Source organism: Mobula birostris, chromosome 31 (genome assembly GCF_030028105.1).
Source record: "Mobula birostris isolate sMobBir1 chromosome 31, sMobBir1.hap1, whole genome shotgun sequence".
Lineage (NCBI taxonomy): Eukaryota > Metazoa > Chordata > Chondrichthyes > Myliobatiformes > Myliobatidae > Mobula > Mobula birostris.
In genome coordinates, this window is record NC_092400.1 from 33,949,251 (window position 1) to 33,966,767 (window position 17,517).

The following is a 17,517-nucleotide window of genomic DNA, read 5'->3' on the forward strand; positions in this document are numbered from 1 at the left end:
CAGTACATTTTGGCCCAGTTAAGCAGCTGCCCAAATTAGCCAGAATTTCATAGAAATAGTTAAAAGGTATATAGAAAAAAAGGAAAACTCCCATTTAACTGAGTAGCAATCTATCTATTTAAATGAAATGGGGAACAAGTTAGAACACTACCAATACCTCTACAGTACTATACAACTGTGTATTAGTTCCTAGTAGTTATCGATGACTAAATGAGCAAAACCAACACAGACACATCACGTAGATAATGGACCTCCTTCATAAAGTGTTATCAACGATTGCATCCGCCAAATATATATTTTCATTGTATTATTCAAGGTTATTGTTGATAGCTTCAGACTACTTGTTGTTCTTAGCTTTAAGTAGTGAAATCATTTCATTTGCACTTCTGACCGTTTCTGTCATCTTCAAGCCTGAATGTTGAAACCTCAGTGAGCAAAACAGTTCTGAATTGTCTTATTTCTCGACAACTATGAGTGTCAAAAATCACTGCTTTCTTAGCAGAAGCACACGCAACTGAAGCTGCTTAAAATCTGATTGCACTAGGCATGGTGTTGTGTCTAATGGCCAAGCAAGTGCACTCGACTGACGCTAGTTAGGAACTGTTACACAACAGTCCCCTTCCCCAATAAGCGGCGTAGTGTTCCAAATTTTCTCAATTTTTTGTTTTTTTAGAGTTGTCCCAAATAAATGGCTGCCTCGATTAACCGAAGGCCCAACTAACCGGAGTATACTCTATATTGTTAGTGATTGAAGAGAAAGTTCAGCAAAGCTTTATGTCAGCTTCAATCTAAATAATATATCACTGTTGTTACTGCACTTCCATTTTAGAAGCAAACTCGTAACCATGGGAGGAATCTTCCAACTTGGGAACTGGAATGAGGAGAACAACCCTGAAGACCACAAGAAAGTGTGGGAAGGTGGCTGCAAACTTGTACCTAGCCTGAAGGTTGTTTATAAGGATTTTACACCATTTTATGAGAAAAAATCACCATACAAATTAGTAAGCAGTACATGTTGCATTATGGAAGTAATTTGTTTTTTCATTAACTATTATACATCTTACAGAATGCCAGAATAGTGGAAGATTGGACTGGACTTCGACCTGTCCGTAGCAGGGTCCGCTTAGAACGACAGACGTTCAATTCAGGACCAAAGAAATTTGAGGTATGATATCAAAGCAAAAATAATACAGAGGATTCCGGTTAATAAAGACATACTGGGACCAGTACATTTTGGTCCACTGCCCGAATTAACTAAAGTTTCATGGAAATAGTTTAAAAGATATAAAAAAGGCAAACTACCTTTTAACTGAGTAACAAATTATGTATTTAGATGAGATACAGAACAAATTATATATAGGCATCCGTTAGTCTCATGAGACCATGGATTTGCACCTTGGAAAGTTTCCAGGGCGCAGGCCTGTGCAAGGTTGTATGGAAGACCAGCAGGTGCCCATGCTACAAGTCTGCCCTCTCCACGCCACCGATGTCGTCCAAGGCATTAGGACCCATACAGCTTGGCACTGGTGTCGTTGCAGAGCAATGTGTGGTTAAATGCCTTGGTCAAGGACACACATGCTGCCTCAGCCAAGGCTTGAACTAGCGACCTTCAGATCACTAGATGAACGCCTTAACCACTTGGCCACGTGCCAACAGAACAAATTAGAACACTATCAATACTACTACAGTGGTATAAAATTGTGTATTTGTTCCTAATTACTGGACTTTACAGTAAGATGACAGCATGCTCTGACACAGAGGCCTCTCGAGGCCCAACTAAGGGTATGACTGTTGGTACTGTGTTTTGCACCTTGGCAGCAGAGGAACGTTGTTTCATTTGCTTGTATATATGGGTATTCATGTGTGGTTGATAAATTGAACTTGAACTAATAGTTATCTTCAGAGGAATTCATCTAGTCAGTGCTGCCTTGTTCTTTTATAAATGAACAAAATCAGTGTAGATAATGGACTGCCTTCATATAATGCCTTCAACAGTTTCATCCTACAAATCTTCATCAAGATAATTGTCAATGCCTTCAAATTTTTCATAGTTCCTAACTTGTTGAAGTAGTGAAATTGTTCCATTTTCACTCCTAGACATTTCTGATATCTCCAAGCCTCAAAGCTTAAAACTGCAAATAGCAAAACAGTTCAGAATTGTCTCACTGCTTATTTCTTACCAACTATCAGTGACAAAAATACTGCTTTTTGAACACAAACACATACAACTGATGCTAGTTAAAAACTGTTGGCTCTAAGCACTGGGTAGTGTTTAATGGCCACATGACTGATACTAGTTAGAAACTATTCCGCAACAGTCTCCTGTCCCAATTAAGTGGCACAGTGTCCCAAATAAACGAAGGGAATACCGCCTATTTTCTTGATTAGCTTTTGTTCTTTGAGTTGTCCCAAATAAGTGGCTGTCTCGATGAATCAATGGCCCAATTAACTAGAATACACCATAATCTTTTTAAGTGATGGATATAAAATGAGGGAATGAAAATTACATAAAATTAATAATTTTCCCCCATTGACTACCTGAAGATGTATTTGAGTTTTTTTTTAAATTTTTCTTTAATTTGCTTAAATTCAAATGATGTTTCATGGTCTGGATTACTTACGTTTTAACCGCTAGAAAGCCTAAATTAAGTCCATTATTACTGGATTTCTAAATTACCCATTTTAAGTTTTCTTTAGCATTTCGGTCTTGGTATTAAAGTGAAAGGAAATAACTTTAATTATTATTGCGTCTTTCCATTTCTCAAGATGCCCCAGGACAATTTATAGCTAGTCAGTTACTTCTGAACTGTAGTTTTATGTGCAAGGAAGCAGCCAACTTGTACACAGTAAAAGTTCTTAAACAGCATAGTGATAACTAGGCAATGAGGATAAGCACTATATTTAAGTTTGCTGATAACACCATTGTCATTGGCCAAATCAAAGATGGCAATAAATCAGCATGTAGGGGGAAGATTGAAAATCTTGCTGAGTGGTGGCAAAACAACAACCTCTCACTCATTGTCAGTAAGACCAAGGAGCTGATTCCAGGAGGAGGAAACTAGAGGTTCATGAACCAGTCCTCATTGGGGATTCAGAGATAGAGAGCAACTGAAATTGCTCAGGTTTATCATTTCAGAAGATCTGTCCTGGATCCAGCATGTAAGTGCCTTTACAAAGAAAGCATAGCAGCACCTCTACTTTCTTTGAGGTTTGCAAAGATTTGGCATGTCATCTAACACTTTGACAAATATTCTATAGATGTAAGGTGAGAGTATATTGACTGGTTCCATCATGACCTGGTAAGAAATACACCAATGCCCTTAAACGGAAAAGCCTACAAAAAGTAACGATACAGCCCAGTCCATCATGCGTAAAGCCCTCCCAACTATTCAAAGTTCAAGTTCAAAGTACTCTTATTATCAAGATGTATAAATTATACAACCTTGAGATTTGTTTGCTAATAAGCAGCTACAAAGCAAGAAACCTGAAAGAGCTCAACTAAAAAAATACCAATGCCCGACGTGCAGAGACAAGGGGGAAAACACAAATCATGTAAGCAATAGAAGCAAGCAACAACATTTTGAACCAGAATGAGTCCTTCGATACAAAGCCCAGAGTGGGCCCAAGCTTCAATATCAGTCCATCATATTAGCAGGCATGGAGCACAGCAGCCGGGGTCTCTCTTCATAGCCTCAGTACCATGGAGGGAGGAGTGAACATCATGGGAGAGTAAGTGAAATTGGCCCTCAACTTCCGATCCCGACAGTCTTCCCAGTATTTCATTTAAATCGTCCAAACAGCATATTGTATCTCACAGTAGGACCCAGGCTCCGCTGAAGTGAAAGGCTCAGGGTTCCCTAGCCCAAAGCTGTTTTTAATTTCTCCAAATCTGCTTGGCGCCCAGAGCGATCCATCCTTGCAGAACTCCTGTGCCTCGACTTCTCTCTGAATGGCTCACTCCATCTGCGTCGATTCTGCAACATACCAGTGGGTTCATCCCTCAAATTCGCTTCGCCTTCGCTCACTTCTTTATTGTTAGTGGTGGTATTTTACTACAATTTATTCACTAAAGGTATTATTTGTGATGTTTTTAGTCAAACTGTTTTGCCTTTTGAACTGCCAGTGAGGTGCCACACGCGTTCGGTAGCACCATCCTAAACCAGAAGTCACCAGTGAAAATTGAGCACAGCTACACAGAGCGCTGTCACAGGACAGCAGCGTCCATTATCAAGGACCCCACCACCCAGGCTACGCTCTGTTCTCACTGCTGCCATCAGGAAGGTACAGGAGCATCAGAATCCACACCGCCAGATTCAGGAACAGTTATTACCCCTCAGTCATTAGACTTTTGATCCAGGGGGTACAACTTCACTCGCGCTAGCTCTGATTTGAACCTATTGACTCACTTACAAGGACTTTTCATCTCGTGTTTTCTATTTATTGCTTATTTATTTATTATTATTTTTCTATCTATATTTGCACAGTTCGTTGTCTTTTGCCCATTGATTGTCCTGTTGGATACAATCTTTCACTGATTCTGTTGTGTTTCTTGTATTTACTGTATGTTCCCACAAAAATGAATCTCAGGGTTGTAGATGGAGACGTGTGTACTCTGATAATAAATCTGCTTTGACTTATTTGACTGACTGTTTTAGGTGGAGGTGGTCGTGGGACAGATGTTGGCTCAAACAGATGCATTTTTCAAACTGTGTCAAAGGAGTTTTTACAGTAGGACTACAGAATCTGTAATTCAACATCCGTGACAACGTAACACTCTTTCAGTACTGCACTAAAGTCTCAGCCTAGATTACGTGCTCAAATCCTGTAGTAGAATTTGTGCCTGAAATCTAAAGTTGCATCACTGGGACAAAATGACCATAATATTGAGAAATATACACATTTCATTAACATTTAGTACAACTACCAAACAATTGGTTGACTTTCCTAACTTATTTTGATAGGAAGCAAAACATAAAGATGCAGCTTTCATAACTTCGAAGAAAATGTAGTTGTTTTAGTAAATTCATTACATTCAACTGATTCCCACCAATAATAAACAGTGAAAAGTACTTACTTTCGAATGAAGAATGCATGCTTTCAGATCTTTTGCATGTGTTACCTAGTAGGGCTTGGGATCAATACATGCATGATGCAAAGAAGTAAAAGTTACAGATGTTGAAGCCATTAAGAGGAGTGGCCTGCTGCTTTAAAACAATGCTTCCTTTCCAAGATCATGCACACTTTTTAAAAAATTCATTATTTTTAATGTTCTAACACACCCGATAGGACTTTTTCAATACAGGTGAAAATTATGAAATTGTCACCAGTTGTCAGAACACCATGAAAAATTCTTCGTGAGTTTTTCCAACTACAATATAGGGTCCAAAACTGACTTTGTTGCACTTGTCTCATGAATCTAAAATGGGTATATTTGTATTTGAATGTTCAGACCACTACTAGCTTAGTTAAGGCCTTTTACTAGATGACCCTGGTGGCTGCCTTAAATGAATGCAGATCTCATTTGATATTCAAATGAGTCTTCTGGACTCATTTCAGACACAGACTCCTAAATCTGTTTACCTTCTGCTATTTTGAGAATTAGAAGGATTAGGACAGTTACTTCGGACTTGCAGAACAATTACATGTTCCTTAAGTCGCTTACATTCACATAATTAACAGTGCTTTTCCATTTTCATGGATTTAGCTGAGTTTTAAGTATGGTCCAAAGTTCCTGAGGCTTTAACAGAAATTTATTACAGTGGCTTTGATTTGAGCCTGCAGTTTTCCTCTATTTCTGATGGTGATAGAAGAAACATCTGTATAGGGCACTGCTGAAATGGAGTTCAGATTGCAAATTTCTGTCTTGATGTTTCTGTGGTTAGAAACTGCCTGACAGATGGGTGAGGTGGGGTGAGACAGCGATGTTGCACTTTGTAAGCACAGAAAAGCAATGTGAAAGTAAAATAGATCTATCATCACCTGAATAGAGAAGATGTGAACATCCTCATTGTTGACCTCTATTACACGACCTGATGGAGTTGCTCTGTATTTTCTGTCCTAGCACTTAATTTTAATTTCCTTCATTGATGTCTTTGAGGCAAAATCTTCATCAGATTTAATCAGAGTGTTTGTCTTGTAGGTGATTCACAACTATGGTCATGGAGGCTATGGCCTGACTATCCACTGGGGCTGTGCCATGGAAGTATCAAACATCCTCAACAAGATCCAGCAGGAGACGAAGCCCAGTTGGAAAATGCCATCCCGACTGTAGTTAGTCTCAATCACACATACTGTTGTGTGATCGCATAAGACCATAAGACAAAGGAGAAGTAAGCCATTCAGCCCATCGAGTCTGCTCCGCCATTTTATCATGAGCTGATCCATTTTATCCTATTTAGTCCCACTGCCCCGCCTTCTCACCATAACCTTTGATGCCCTGGCTACTCAGATACCTATCAATCTCTGCCTTAAAGACACCCAATGACTTGGCCTCCACTGCTGCCCGTGGCAACAAATTCCATAGATTCACCACCCTCTGACTAAAAAAATTTTTTCGCATTTCTGTTCTGAAAGGGCGCCCTTCAATCCTGAAGTCATGCCCTCTCGTACTAGACTCCACCATCATGGGAAACAACTTTGCCACATCCACTCTGTCCATGCCTTTTAACATTCAAAATGTTTCTATGAGGTCTCCCCTCATTCTTCTAAACTCCAAGGAATACAGTCCAAGAGCGGACAAACGTTCCTCATATGTTAACCCTCTCATTCCCGGAATCATTCTAGTGAATCTTCTCTGTACCCTCTCCAACGTCAGCACATCCTTTCTTAAATAAGGAGACCAAAACTGCCCACAGTACTCCAAGTGAGGTCTCACCAGCGCCTTATAGAGCCTCAACATCACATCCTTGCTCCTATACTCTATTCCTCTAGAAATGAATGCCAACATTGCATTCACCCTCTTCACCACCGACTCAACCTGGAGGTTAACTTTGAGGGAATCCTGTATGAGGACTCCCAAGTTCCGTTGCATCTCAGAACTTTGAATTCTTTCCCCATTTAAATAATAGTCTGCCCGTTTATTTTTTCTGCCAAAGTGCATAACCATACACTTTCCAACATTGTACTTCATTTGCCACTTCTCTGCCCATTCTTCCAATCTATCCAAGTCTCTCTGCAGACTCTCCGTTTCCTCAGCACTACCGGCCCCTCCACCTATCTTCGTATCGTCAGCAAACTTAGCCACAAAGCCATCTATTCCATAATCCAAATCGTTGATGTACAATGTAAAAAGAAGCGGCCCCAACACTGGCCCCTGTGGAACACCACTGGTAACCGGCAGCCAGCCAGAATAGGATCCCTTTATTCCCACTCTCTGTTTCCTGCCAATCAGCCAACACTCTATCCAGGTATGTAACTTTCTTGTAATTCCATGGGCTCTTATCTTGTTAAGCAGCCTCATGCGTGGCACCTTGTCAAAGGCCTTCTGAAAATCCAAATATACAACATCCACTGCATCTCCCTTCTCTAGTGTACTGGTAATTTCCTGTAAAAATTGTAATAGGTTTGTCAGGCAGGATTTTCCTTTAAGGAATCCATGCTGAGTTCTGCCTATCTTGTCATATGCCTCCAGGTACTCTGTAACCTCATCCTTGACAATCGACTCCAACAGCTTCCCAACCACCGACGTCAAGCTAACAGGTCTATAATTTCCTTTTTGCTTCCTTGCCCCCTTCTTAAATAGCGGAGTGACATTTGCAATCTTCCAGGCCTCCGGAACCATGCCAGAATCTATCGACTTTTGAAAGATCATCGCTAATGCCTCCGCAATCTCCACAGCTACTTCCTTCAGAACATGAGGGTGCATTCCATCTGGTCCAGGAGATTTATCGACCTTTAGCCTATTCAACTTCCTGAGTACTTTCTCTGTCGTAATTGTGACTGCGCACACTTCTCTTCCCTGCCACCCTTGAGTGTCCGGTATCTTGCTGTCTTCCTCAGTGAAGACTGATGCAAAATACTTGTTCAGTTCCTCTGCCATCTCCTCATCCCCCATTAAAATTTCTCCAGTATCATTTTCTATTGGTCCTATATCTACTCTCACCTGTCTTTTACTCTTTATATACTTGAAAAAGCTTTTAGTATCCTCTTCGATATTATTTGCTAGCTTCCTTTCACAGTTAATCTTTTCTCTCTTAATGACCCTCTTGGTTTCCTTTTGTAAGGTTTTAAAGACTTCCCAATCCTCTGTCTTCCCACTAATTTTTCCTTCCTTGTATGCCCTCTCCTTAGCTTTAACTTTGGCTTTGACTTCTCTTGTCAACCACGGTTGCATCCTTTTTCCACTCAAAAATTTCTTCTTTTTTGGAATATACCTGTCTTGCACCTTCCTCACTTCTCACATAAACTCCAGCCACTGCTGCTCTGCCGTCTTTCCCGCCAGTGTCTCTTTCCAGTCAACTTTGGCCAGTTCCTCTCTCATGCCACTGTAGTTTCCTTTACTCCACTGAAACACTGACACATCAGATTTTGGCTTCTCTTTTTCTAATTTCACAGTGAACTCAATCATGATCATTGCCTCCTAAGGGTTCCTTCACCTCAATCTCTCCAATCACCTCCGGTTCATTACACAATACCCAATCCAGTACAGCCGATCCCCTAGTGGGCTCAACAACAAGCTGTTCTAAAAAGCCATCTCGCAGACATTCTACAAATTCTCTCTCTTGAGATCCAGTGCCGACCTGATTTTTCCAATCTACTCGCATGTTAAAATCCCCCACAATTATCATAACACTCTCCTTCTGACAAGCCTTTTCTATTTCCAGTTGTAATTTGTAGTCCACATCCCTGCAGCTGTTTGGAGGCCTATAAGTAACTGCCATCAGGGTCCTTTTACCCCTGATATTCCTTAGCTCAACCCATAAAGATTCTGCACCTTCCGATCCTATATCACCTCTTTCTAATGATTTAATATCATTTCTTACCAATAAAGCCACGCCTCCCCCTCTGCCTACCTTCCTATCCTTCCGATACACCGTGTATCCTTGGACGTTCAGCTCCCAGAGACATGCATCCTTTAGCCAGGTCTCAGTGATGGCCACAATATCATACCTGCCAATCTGTAGCTGTACAACAAGATCATCCACCTTATTATGCTGCGTGCATTTAAGTACAACACCTTAAGACCAGTATTTGATACTTTTTGCTTTGATTTCACTGCAACTTTATTGCACTGCAACTCATCCCAATGGCTACACATTTGCCCCATCACCTGCCTGTCTTTACTGCTCACTATCTTAGATTTATTTCTGTTTTCCTCTTCCTCCGCTCTATCATTCCGGTTCCCATCCCCCTGCCAAATTAGTTTAAACCCTCCCTAACAGCTCTATTAAACTTTCCCGCCAGGATATTGGTCCCCTTCGGGTTCAGGTGTAACCTGTCCTTTTTGAACAGGTCATACTTCCCCCAGAAGAGATCCCAATTATCCAAGAATCTGAAGCCCTGCCCCCTACACCAGTCTCTCAGCCAGGCATTCATCTGCCTGATCCGACTACTCTTGCCCTCGCTAGCACGTGGCACAGGTGGCAATCCCGAGATTTCTACCCTGGAGGTCCTGCTTCTCAGCTTCCTTCCTAACTCCTGGAAATCTCTCTTCAGGACCTCCTCCTTTGTCCTATCTATGTCATTGGTACCAACATGCACCAAGACAACTGGATGCTCACCCTCCCCCTTTAGAATATTCAGGACCCGATCCGAGACATCCTGTACCTGGCACCTGGGAGGCAACACACCATGTGGGTATCTCTATCAGGCTCACAGAATCTCCTGTCTGTTCCCCTGACTATGGAATCCCCCACGACTACCGCATTTCTCTTCACCCTCCTTCTCTCCTGCACAACAGCGCCAGGCTCAGTGCCAGAGACCCGGTCACCGTGGGCGTCCCCTGTCAGGTCATCCCCCTCAACAGCATCCAGAACAAGATATTTGTTGCTGAGGGGGACAGCCACAGGGGTGCTCTCCACTATCCGGGCATTTCCCTTCCCTCTCTTGACAGTGACCCAGTGTTCTGACCCCTGTAGCCTAGGGATGACTACCTCCCTGTAGCTCCTGTCTATCACCTCTTCACTTCACTTCACCTCTTCACTATCCCGTGGATATAATTTCTGTAGTGACGAGCTGATGAATAATGGCTGTACTTAGTGGTTATCAGCAAATATGTAATCCACTACAATCTCCAAAATTCCCAAACTCTGCTCCTCAAATGCTCTTCCAACTGTTGGTCTGCACCTAAGCATCTTTGTTCCAAATTTTTCCTCCCAACTATTCCTCAAATAATTCTGCAAATTTTAAAGGTTGACGTTTTTGTGGCTACAAAAATTTTTATTAATCCATTAAGTATTAATATTAAATTGATTATTTCTTTAAACCATTTTGAGAATCAAGATGTTTTTCATGGTGAAACAAAAGTAGTGAGCAACACCGCTGCATCTGTTCTGTCAAATCAGTCTTGCCTCTCCTCAGAGATCCTGACAAACCACGTCTGGAGAAATTAACAGCATAATTTAAAACAAATTTAGAGAAGTTTGTAACTTGCACTAATTTGAACATAAATTATTGTCCGACTTTCATCAGCTGCTTCACAACTTGGGTAAATTTGTGATTTTACAATTTTGTTCTTATTGTGTTAGCATCCAGTTACAGTATCTAAATTGAAATTTAAAACTATTAAACTAATGATTAAGACCTTATTGTCTCAAAAGTTATTCATCTAGAGTTAATTTAATAACCAGTAAAGAAGGAAATGAGTATGTACAGAATAAGGAACCAGTGACCTCAAAAATCTGTTAACAAAGATAATATTTTTACTGCACTTCTGACTGATCATTATAATAGTTTCATGAAATGTTTTAAATTTAATAAGTATACCATCTGTATGTTATCAAATTTTAAATGACTGAGGATTAAGGGTGGTGAACACCATTGAAATTGCTACTAATACACATTTACATTAGCAATAAATAATTGCCAGTTTTTTGGTAAAAGTAAATGCTATAATTGATTTGCCAGTTTTTCACAGCAACATGGAACCTCGTGTAATGGTATTGTTCGATTTGCTAAGGAATAACCTATCATCTAACATTTTTATAAATTTATAATTGATTCAATAAAATTGAAACTGAATTACAAAAAGAATCTTTATTAAATAGTGTTTTTTTATAATTTAAATGCAAACATTACTCTGAATAAGTACAATTTTGTTCTGGTAATTTGAAGTATCTTATTTACATCAATCAGAATAAGTTGTCTATTTGTGACAGGCTATCATGCAAATGCTGCATATTTGTAAACAATAACGTTCCAGTTCACCACGTATAGAACAAGTAAATACATTCAAGCACAAGACAGTCGTTACCTGATATACATAAGCATCTATCTGTAGGTGAACACTGAATATCAAAGCACAGTATATGCTGTGCATCCTCACGTTTGAACTCACACTGAACATGTTCTTACACTTTGTAGAAAAATGCGAACACAAGTCGTCCAGATAACAATGGACATATTTTGTAACAGGCAAATATTGATATCCACACCTTGGGCAGAAAGAACATGAGAGGCTCAGTCCTCCCAGACACTTGAAAGCCTTCATGGAGTTTAGAGATCACTGTTATGATGTTTTGCTTATGACTAAAAAGCAAAATAAGTTACTAGAGGTACACACATGAATCTGACTGCGGCTCAAATCTTATTTCTCAGAAAATGAGTGTTTGAACATAAGAGTCAATCATAATCCATTAGATAATATACCCAAATGTGCGTATTTCCAGTCTTCAAATTTGCATTTGCAAATGGGTGGTAATTGTGTATTTTAGTAACAAAGTCAAACTTTTGTTTGATTTCTTTAACACCTTTATGGAGGCCGATTTAAATCCAGTGAACTTAAAGGCTGCATATACAGTTACAAAAATAATTAGATCGTCTATTGGATAAAATAGTAAACAACCTCAATGACAACGCAAAGAGAAACACAAATCGAGAGTGAGTTTACAAGTGATCAGCTTATTGCTGGCCTCAGACAGTTACAACGTGAAATATAATAAGCATAATTTTCATGCTGCATTGCACTTACTGGGTTGACGTAGTTTATATAAATTACTGAAAGAAAGTTGCAGGCTAGAGTCTATTCAGGAATGTTGCCCTGAATCATGTGAAATTGAAAAGGGTATAAAAGTCATCTGAACTCTCAATTGTTTTTATTTATTATAAACTAATAGATTCCTTGTAATGTTGCTCATGAGTAGACCAGGATGCAGAGTGCAGATTTGGATGTTTACCACAGTCCTGTTCCAGGATCAACAGAAGTAGTTAGTCTATAGTGTAATGCAGAAACAGTACTTTACTGACAATATATCTCCATTACTTTTACACATTGAGAATGTAAAATACAGGCTTCACAATATACAGTACCAGTTTCTTATCATTATACAGACCTGTTTAATCAGCTCATTTTTTCTTAATTTCTACTATTATTTTACACAATGCAGATACCTTATTTTGTTGCAGACAATTCACAGTTTTAAAAACATTTGGTTTATTTATCTGATTAGAAAAAAAAGTTGTGCTTCTCTCTTTCTCGTTCCTCTTGCTGGAATTGATGTTGGCCCTCTACTGCCTTTTATTCATTATTGAATCTCCAATGATCTGTGTTTGATCAAACAGGCTCAGCTAAGCGACTAGATCTGGCCAACTAACTTCTGAGACGAGCATCACAGTATTTAATGGCAAAGTGTGAGGTAAACACTGTATCATTTAGCTTCTACTCATTTTATCTCTAGCCCTCTTTAATAGAAAAGCTTTTTTTTTTAATTGCTCGACTATAACTTGCTGAAAAACTATTAACCAAGAAGTATTTTGCCATAAAAGCAGAAAACGCTGGAAGGAAATGTGTGTGAAGAAAAGTACAAACCGAGCATTTCAGGTTCGTCACTTGACTTTAGAGAATCAGACCAACACCAGAATGGAATCAAAGTGGAACCATTTTATTATTACTGTTCTTACTAAACCAATTATTCTTTGTATTCACTTTATTCAAATCAATTAAATGCTAGAAGAAAAGTGATTAACCTGTAATGTTCACTGTTTCTATATTCATTGAAGCTACCTGACGTGCTGAATATTTCCAACATTTTCTGTTTTTTTTTTGCTTCTGCAACTTTTTCAAACTTGATTTCAACTCAGTCTCTGCACACTTACCACTAAGTTGACGTTCAAAGTACTTTTATACCAAGCATTGCCTTGTAAACTTCTCATACTTTTCTCTCAGACAATTTAAATACAAAAGTTACAGTTCATTGTCACAGATCACTGTGACATTAGGGAGAAATCAGAATCAAGTGAAAGTCTTTAACTTTGGTACCACTTGAACATCACAACATTAATAACCATGGCCATTTTGGTGTGGACATAAACTGACATCAAGGCCACACATGTTTTCCAGTCAACTGCAATTTATTTAAAGTACCCCCCCTCAAACCCCACTTTTAGCAGATGTTTCAACATACTTTAGCGTCTCCCACTGCATAGCTCATTTCTTTCTGTTTCAATTTTATGATCCAAGAATGGCACTGAGACATTTTTTTAATGTTACAAATGCAATATAAATGGTAATTATGATACAAACTGAGTATAGCAATCCTACGAAAATCGTGGTGAATCTAGGTCTCTCACAATGCCTCTAATGTACAGTAGAACCAAATTTAATAGTACTAAGGCCCAGGTGAAATTTAGAGTCCAGTATTTACAGTACCAGACAGAAGGACATATTAATGATGGAAACTTTTTAGATGAATAAGTAACATTAATAATATTTATGGATAGAAAAAAGTTTTTACAAATCTAAATGATACATCTTCCATCCTATTCCTTATTGTAGAGACACCCCCCCCAGATTTAAAGTGTGTGGGTTAATTCCTGTATTTCAGCATGAATTGGCTATGTTGATATTGCAGCATTAAGCAAATGCAGCACTTGCCATCTTTCAAATAAAACACGAGGCTGAGGTTCCAGCTAGCTGGCAGATTGACATTAAAGATCTCGATCTAATACTTTACAAAAGATCCTCCAAATGGATATGTCCAGAACACTAGAAGAAGGAGTTAAACTGCCATTTCTCTAAGGGTCCCAATGCTCCACTACTGGCGTTCCTCAATCTCAACACTATTATTTTATTCTCAGCAAGAGCAGGGTGTTTAGAAATGAGGAACAGAAAACCATGTCATTCATTTTATTGGAACCTGTGGAATTTTGCAGTGATCATACCTAAATTCTAAGTGCTATTGGATTTTTTTTTAGATTATTTCCATTTCAATACACAAGCAGCTTATGTTGAGCAAATGCAATCATAATTTGCAATTTAAATCCCAGACCAACTTAAACAATCATTCTTTATTCTCAGTTTTTCCCAATGATTACATGCAAGTTAGTGCCATGTTCGATTATATTTAATAAGATATTCTAGCATAATGTGTTGAGCATAACTTAACACAGTTGGCAGAGTTTGTAATATATTATTGATTTTTATTAAAAACCTAATAGCTCTTACCATGCCCATTACTTTGTCTTCAATCAGTTATTGTTTTTTCTCAGTGAAAGCGATCACAACTTCTTTTAGGAGTTGAGAGGAAACCAATTAGTAGATCCATAGGACACTTGGTTAGAGATTGTGATGGGGGTGAGGTCCTCTCTACATTTTTTTAAAATTGAGATACAGCATGAGTAGGCCCATTGGCCCTTCAAGCCACACTGCTCAGCAATCGACTTAACCCTAATCACGGGACAATTTACAATGGCCAATTCACCTACCAACCGGTATGTCTATCAGCTGTGGGATGAAACCAGAGCACCCGGAGAAAACCCAAGTGGTCATAGGGAGAACGTACATATTCCTTACAGGCAGCAGTGAGAATCAAACCTTTGATAAATACTATCGTATTATCCTTGTTGTATTACTGAAACACGGAAGGAAATACCGAAAGTTTGCATTAAAATTAAATAATTCTAACGTGGAAAATTGTTGGGATCTATTTATTTACTTACTGAGATACAGTACAGAATAGGTCCTTCGAGCTGTGCAGCCCAGCAATCCTGATTTAATCCTAGCCTAATCACAGGACAATTTACAATGACCAATTGGTCTATCACCACTACGTTTCACTTAAAACGTCAGTCTCTGTAGATTCACGTTAAGTCAGTCCTGATGGTATCATTTTAGCATCAGAGACCGGCCAATTCTGGCAATTGTCAACAAGGCATAATCAAGTTTAATATGGGATTAGCATCACAGAATGGCCTGTTGTGACAGATAAACAACAGGAGGTTGTTATTGTGAGACAGCTGACAAAAGCAGCAGGAGATGGCACTGCAGGATGTCATTGTTTCACTAGAGAAGAGTTATATTGGGACATTACCAGTTTAGCAGTACATCTGATTGAAGTTTAGCGCATGACTATAGTGTTACATTCATGTATCACATCGCAGTAAAAAAACTAAGATTCCCATAAAGAGGTGCAACCCCATACATTTTTATTGTTTTAAAGTGACAGGTTTATTAAGCAATCTCAGTGCGTGATACAGTATTACAGACAAACCTTGCTAATACAAACTGGCCTTCAATGGCATCTCTTGAGATTGTTCTAGTGGCATAGGGTTCCAGCAGCAGATGTACATACTGGAAACTATCTTTTTTAATTTGCTGTTCGCGTAGTGATAAAAAGGCAGCCTATTATCTGCACACACAATAACATCTCCAGAGGATTCATAGAGATGTTCTGAATACCATGCTTTCACATTTTCTGGTTACCGCTGCACAAATGAGTAACAACTCATTGAAAATGAGACTGAATGGTAAACTATAAGACATTGGTTAGACTAGTTTATTGAAATTTGTTGGATACATGTGGCAATGATATATTTTCTGTTACAAGTAATGATAGCAGTTTGTAAATAGCAAAGCTTGTCTGTATTACAGCTGGATAAATGGCTATGTATGAAAGGCAGGTCCCTCCCTTACATTCTATTTGTAATTCCATCTTTATATTCCAATCTTTTGTGGATGTCCTTTTATACAACATTGCAAAGTTACTGGAGGATTCTTTTCAATTTTTATGTATATGCGCAACATATTATATTTGATTCCCACCTCATACTCACGGAGTTATTAACCAGCCGAATGGGTACATACTAGTATGGTCACGATGTTGTCTGCTTCCTGTAAGGCCATTTCTTCTTTCTAGAGCTAATTTTTTCTTGTGATAAACGTGCGCTAGGTGCTCCTGTTTGAGCTGCTTGAATGATGCATTCTGCCCACCATTTCTTGACCCCATTCTTGCTGGCTCGATTCTTGAAGACCTCGTCCCATCGTCTCGATTGGTAAAAAGCAGGAAGCAAATGCTGCCAACAGGCAGCATCCACTGTATACTGAAAGCGTTAGATAGACTGAGGATTCCAACATGACCTGATTGGGAGTAAAAATAGATTCTTTAAACTAAAGCAGCTTCACTCCTGTATCGTTAGCAATGTCATCAAACTGTACGGTCGTTGTTTGCCCATGGGATGCAACGGTTGCAGAAGCTAAAAGCAAACTTAGAACTACTATTGCCAGAGATGATATTAAGTACAAGAGCTATCACAATGAGACGCAGTGTATTATTCATTCCCTTTGTGGAACACTGGTTAAAAATAGAAATTAACATGTAAACCTCTGCCCCTTAACTGCTCTGTGTCACTTTGCATTGGTCCTCTTGTACAATAAGATGACCCTTACCCTCACACTCCACCTTGACATGGTCTTGCACCATGTTGTTTGCTGGCAATGTGTATTCTCTGTACCTGTGACACTATATTCTGCATTCTTCTATTTTTTTTCTTGTATGACTTGGATGTACTGATGTGATGAAATGATCTGTACGATACATGTAGAAATAATAGACCAGTTATCATTGTACCTTTCAAGTATGTGTAATCATATATAATTATGGAGTTGTAATGAGATTATACACTTTGTAGGATCTCTATGTTTCCTAAACTTATTGGTTATATAAAGAGGAAGCTTCCGTTCCATTATCCTTGGTTGGAATTAAACAAAGATCTTAGAAGTGAAAGCTTGGTGTCTAATCTTCTACCTCACTCAGAAAGGGGAAACATGAACTTGTGAAAGATAACATCACTGAAAATGCTGGGAACCACTTTTTTTTAATAATAATAATAAAAAGGCTGAACAGATTCTTGAGACATGCAAACTTCCATAAAAGATAGAAGATTGGGTTGGGAGGTCAGAGTTTGGGAGGAGATACACGAAAGTCCAGGATTCTGATAGTAGAAAGGAAGGCTCCTACACAAACAGCTATTTACACTGTCTACCTGAGGATTCCACCGGTGCTATGTCAGAAGATGGCAGAATCAAGTTCAAGATTGCTTAATGCCATTTCCAGTACACAAGTGTAAAGGGGAACGAAATAATTG

At 39.0% G+C, this 17,517-nt stretch overlaps 2 protein-coding genes across 4 annotated transcripts in view; one reads left to right on the plus strand and one right to left on the minus strand.

Annotated features, from left to right (window-relative positions):
• LOC140190673 (D-amino-acid oxidase-like) overlaps positions 1-10,590 on the plus strand; it is a 101,448-nt gene extending 90,858 nt beyond the window's left edge. For all 3 annotated transcript variants that reach the window (XM_072247442.1, XM_072247441.1, XM_072247440.1), the window contains 3 exons: positions 830-947; positions 1,067-1,165; positions 6,140-10,590. In XM_072247442.1, the coding sequence (XP_072103543.1) occupies positions 830-947; positions 1,067-1,165; positions 6,140-6,271 (349 nt within the window). In that variant the 3' untranslated portion in view covers positions 6,272-10,590. The remainder of the gene's footprint in view (positions 1-829; positions 948-1,066; positions 1,166-6,139) is intronic.
• A 5,606-nt stretch (positions 10,591-16,196) lies between these two features.
• The window catches only part of svopa (SV2 related protein a), a 71,570-nt gene continuing 70,249 nt past the window's right edge, over positions 16,197-17,517 (minus strand). Inside the window, exon 16 of the mRNA XM_072247583.1 lies at positions 16,197-16,510. Coding sequence (XP_072103684.1) covers positions 16,319-16,510 — 192 coding nt within the window. The 3' untranslated portion in view covers positions 16,197-16,318. The remainder of the gene's footprint in view (positions 16,511-17,517) is intronic.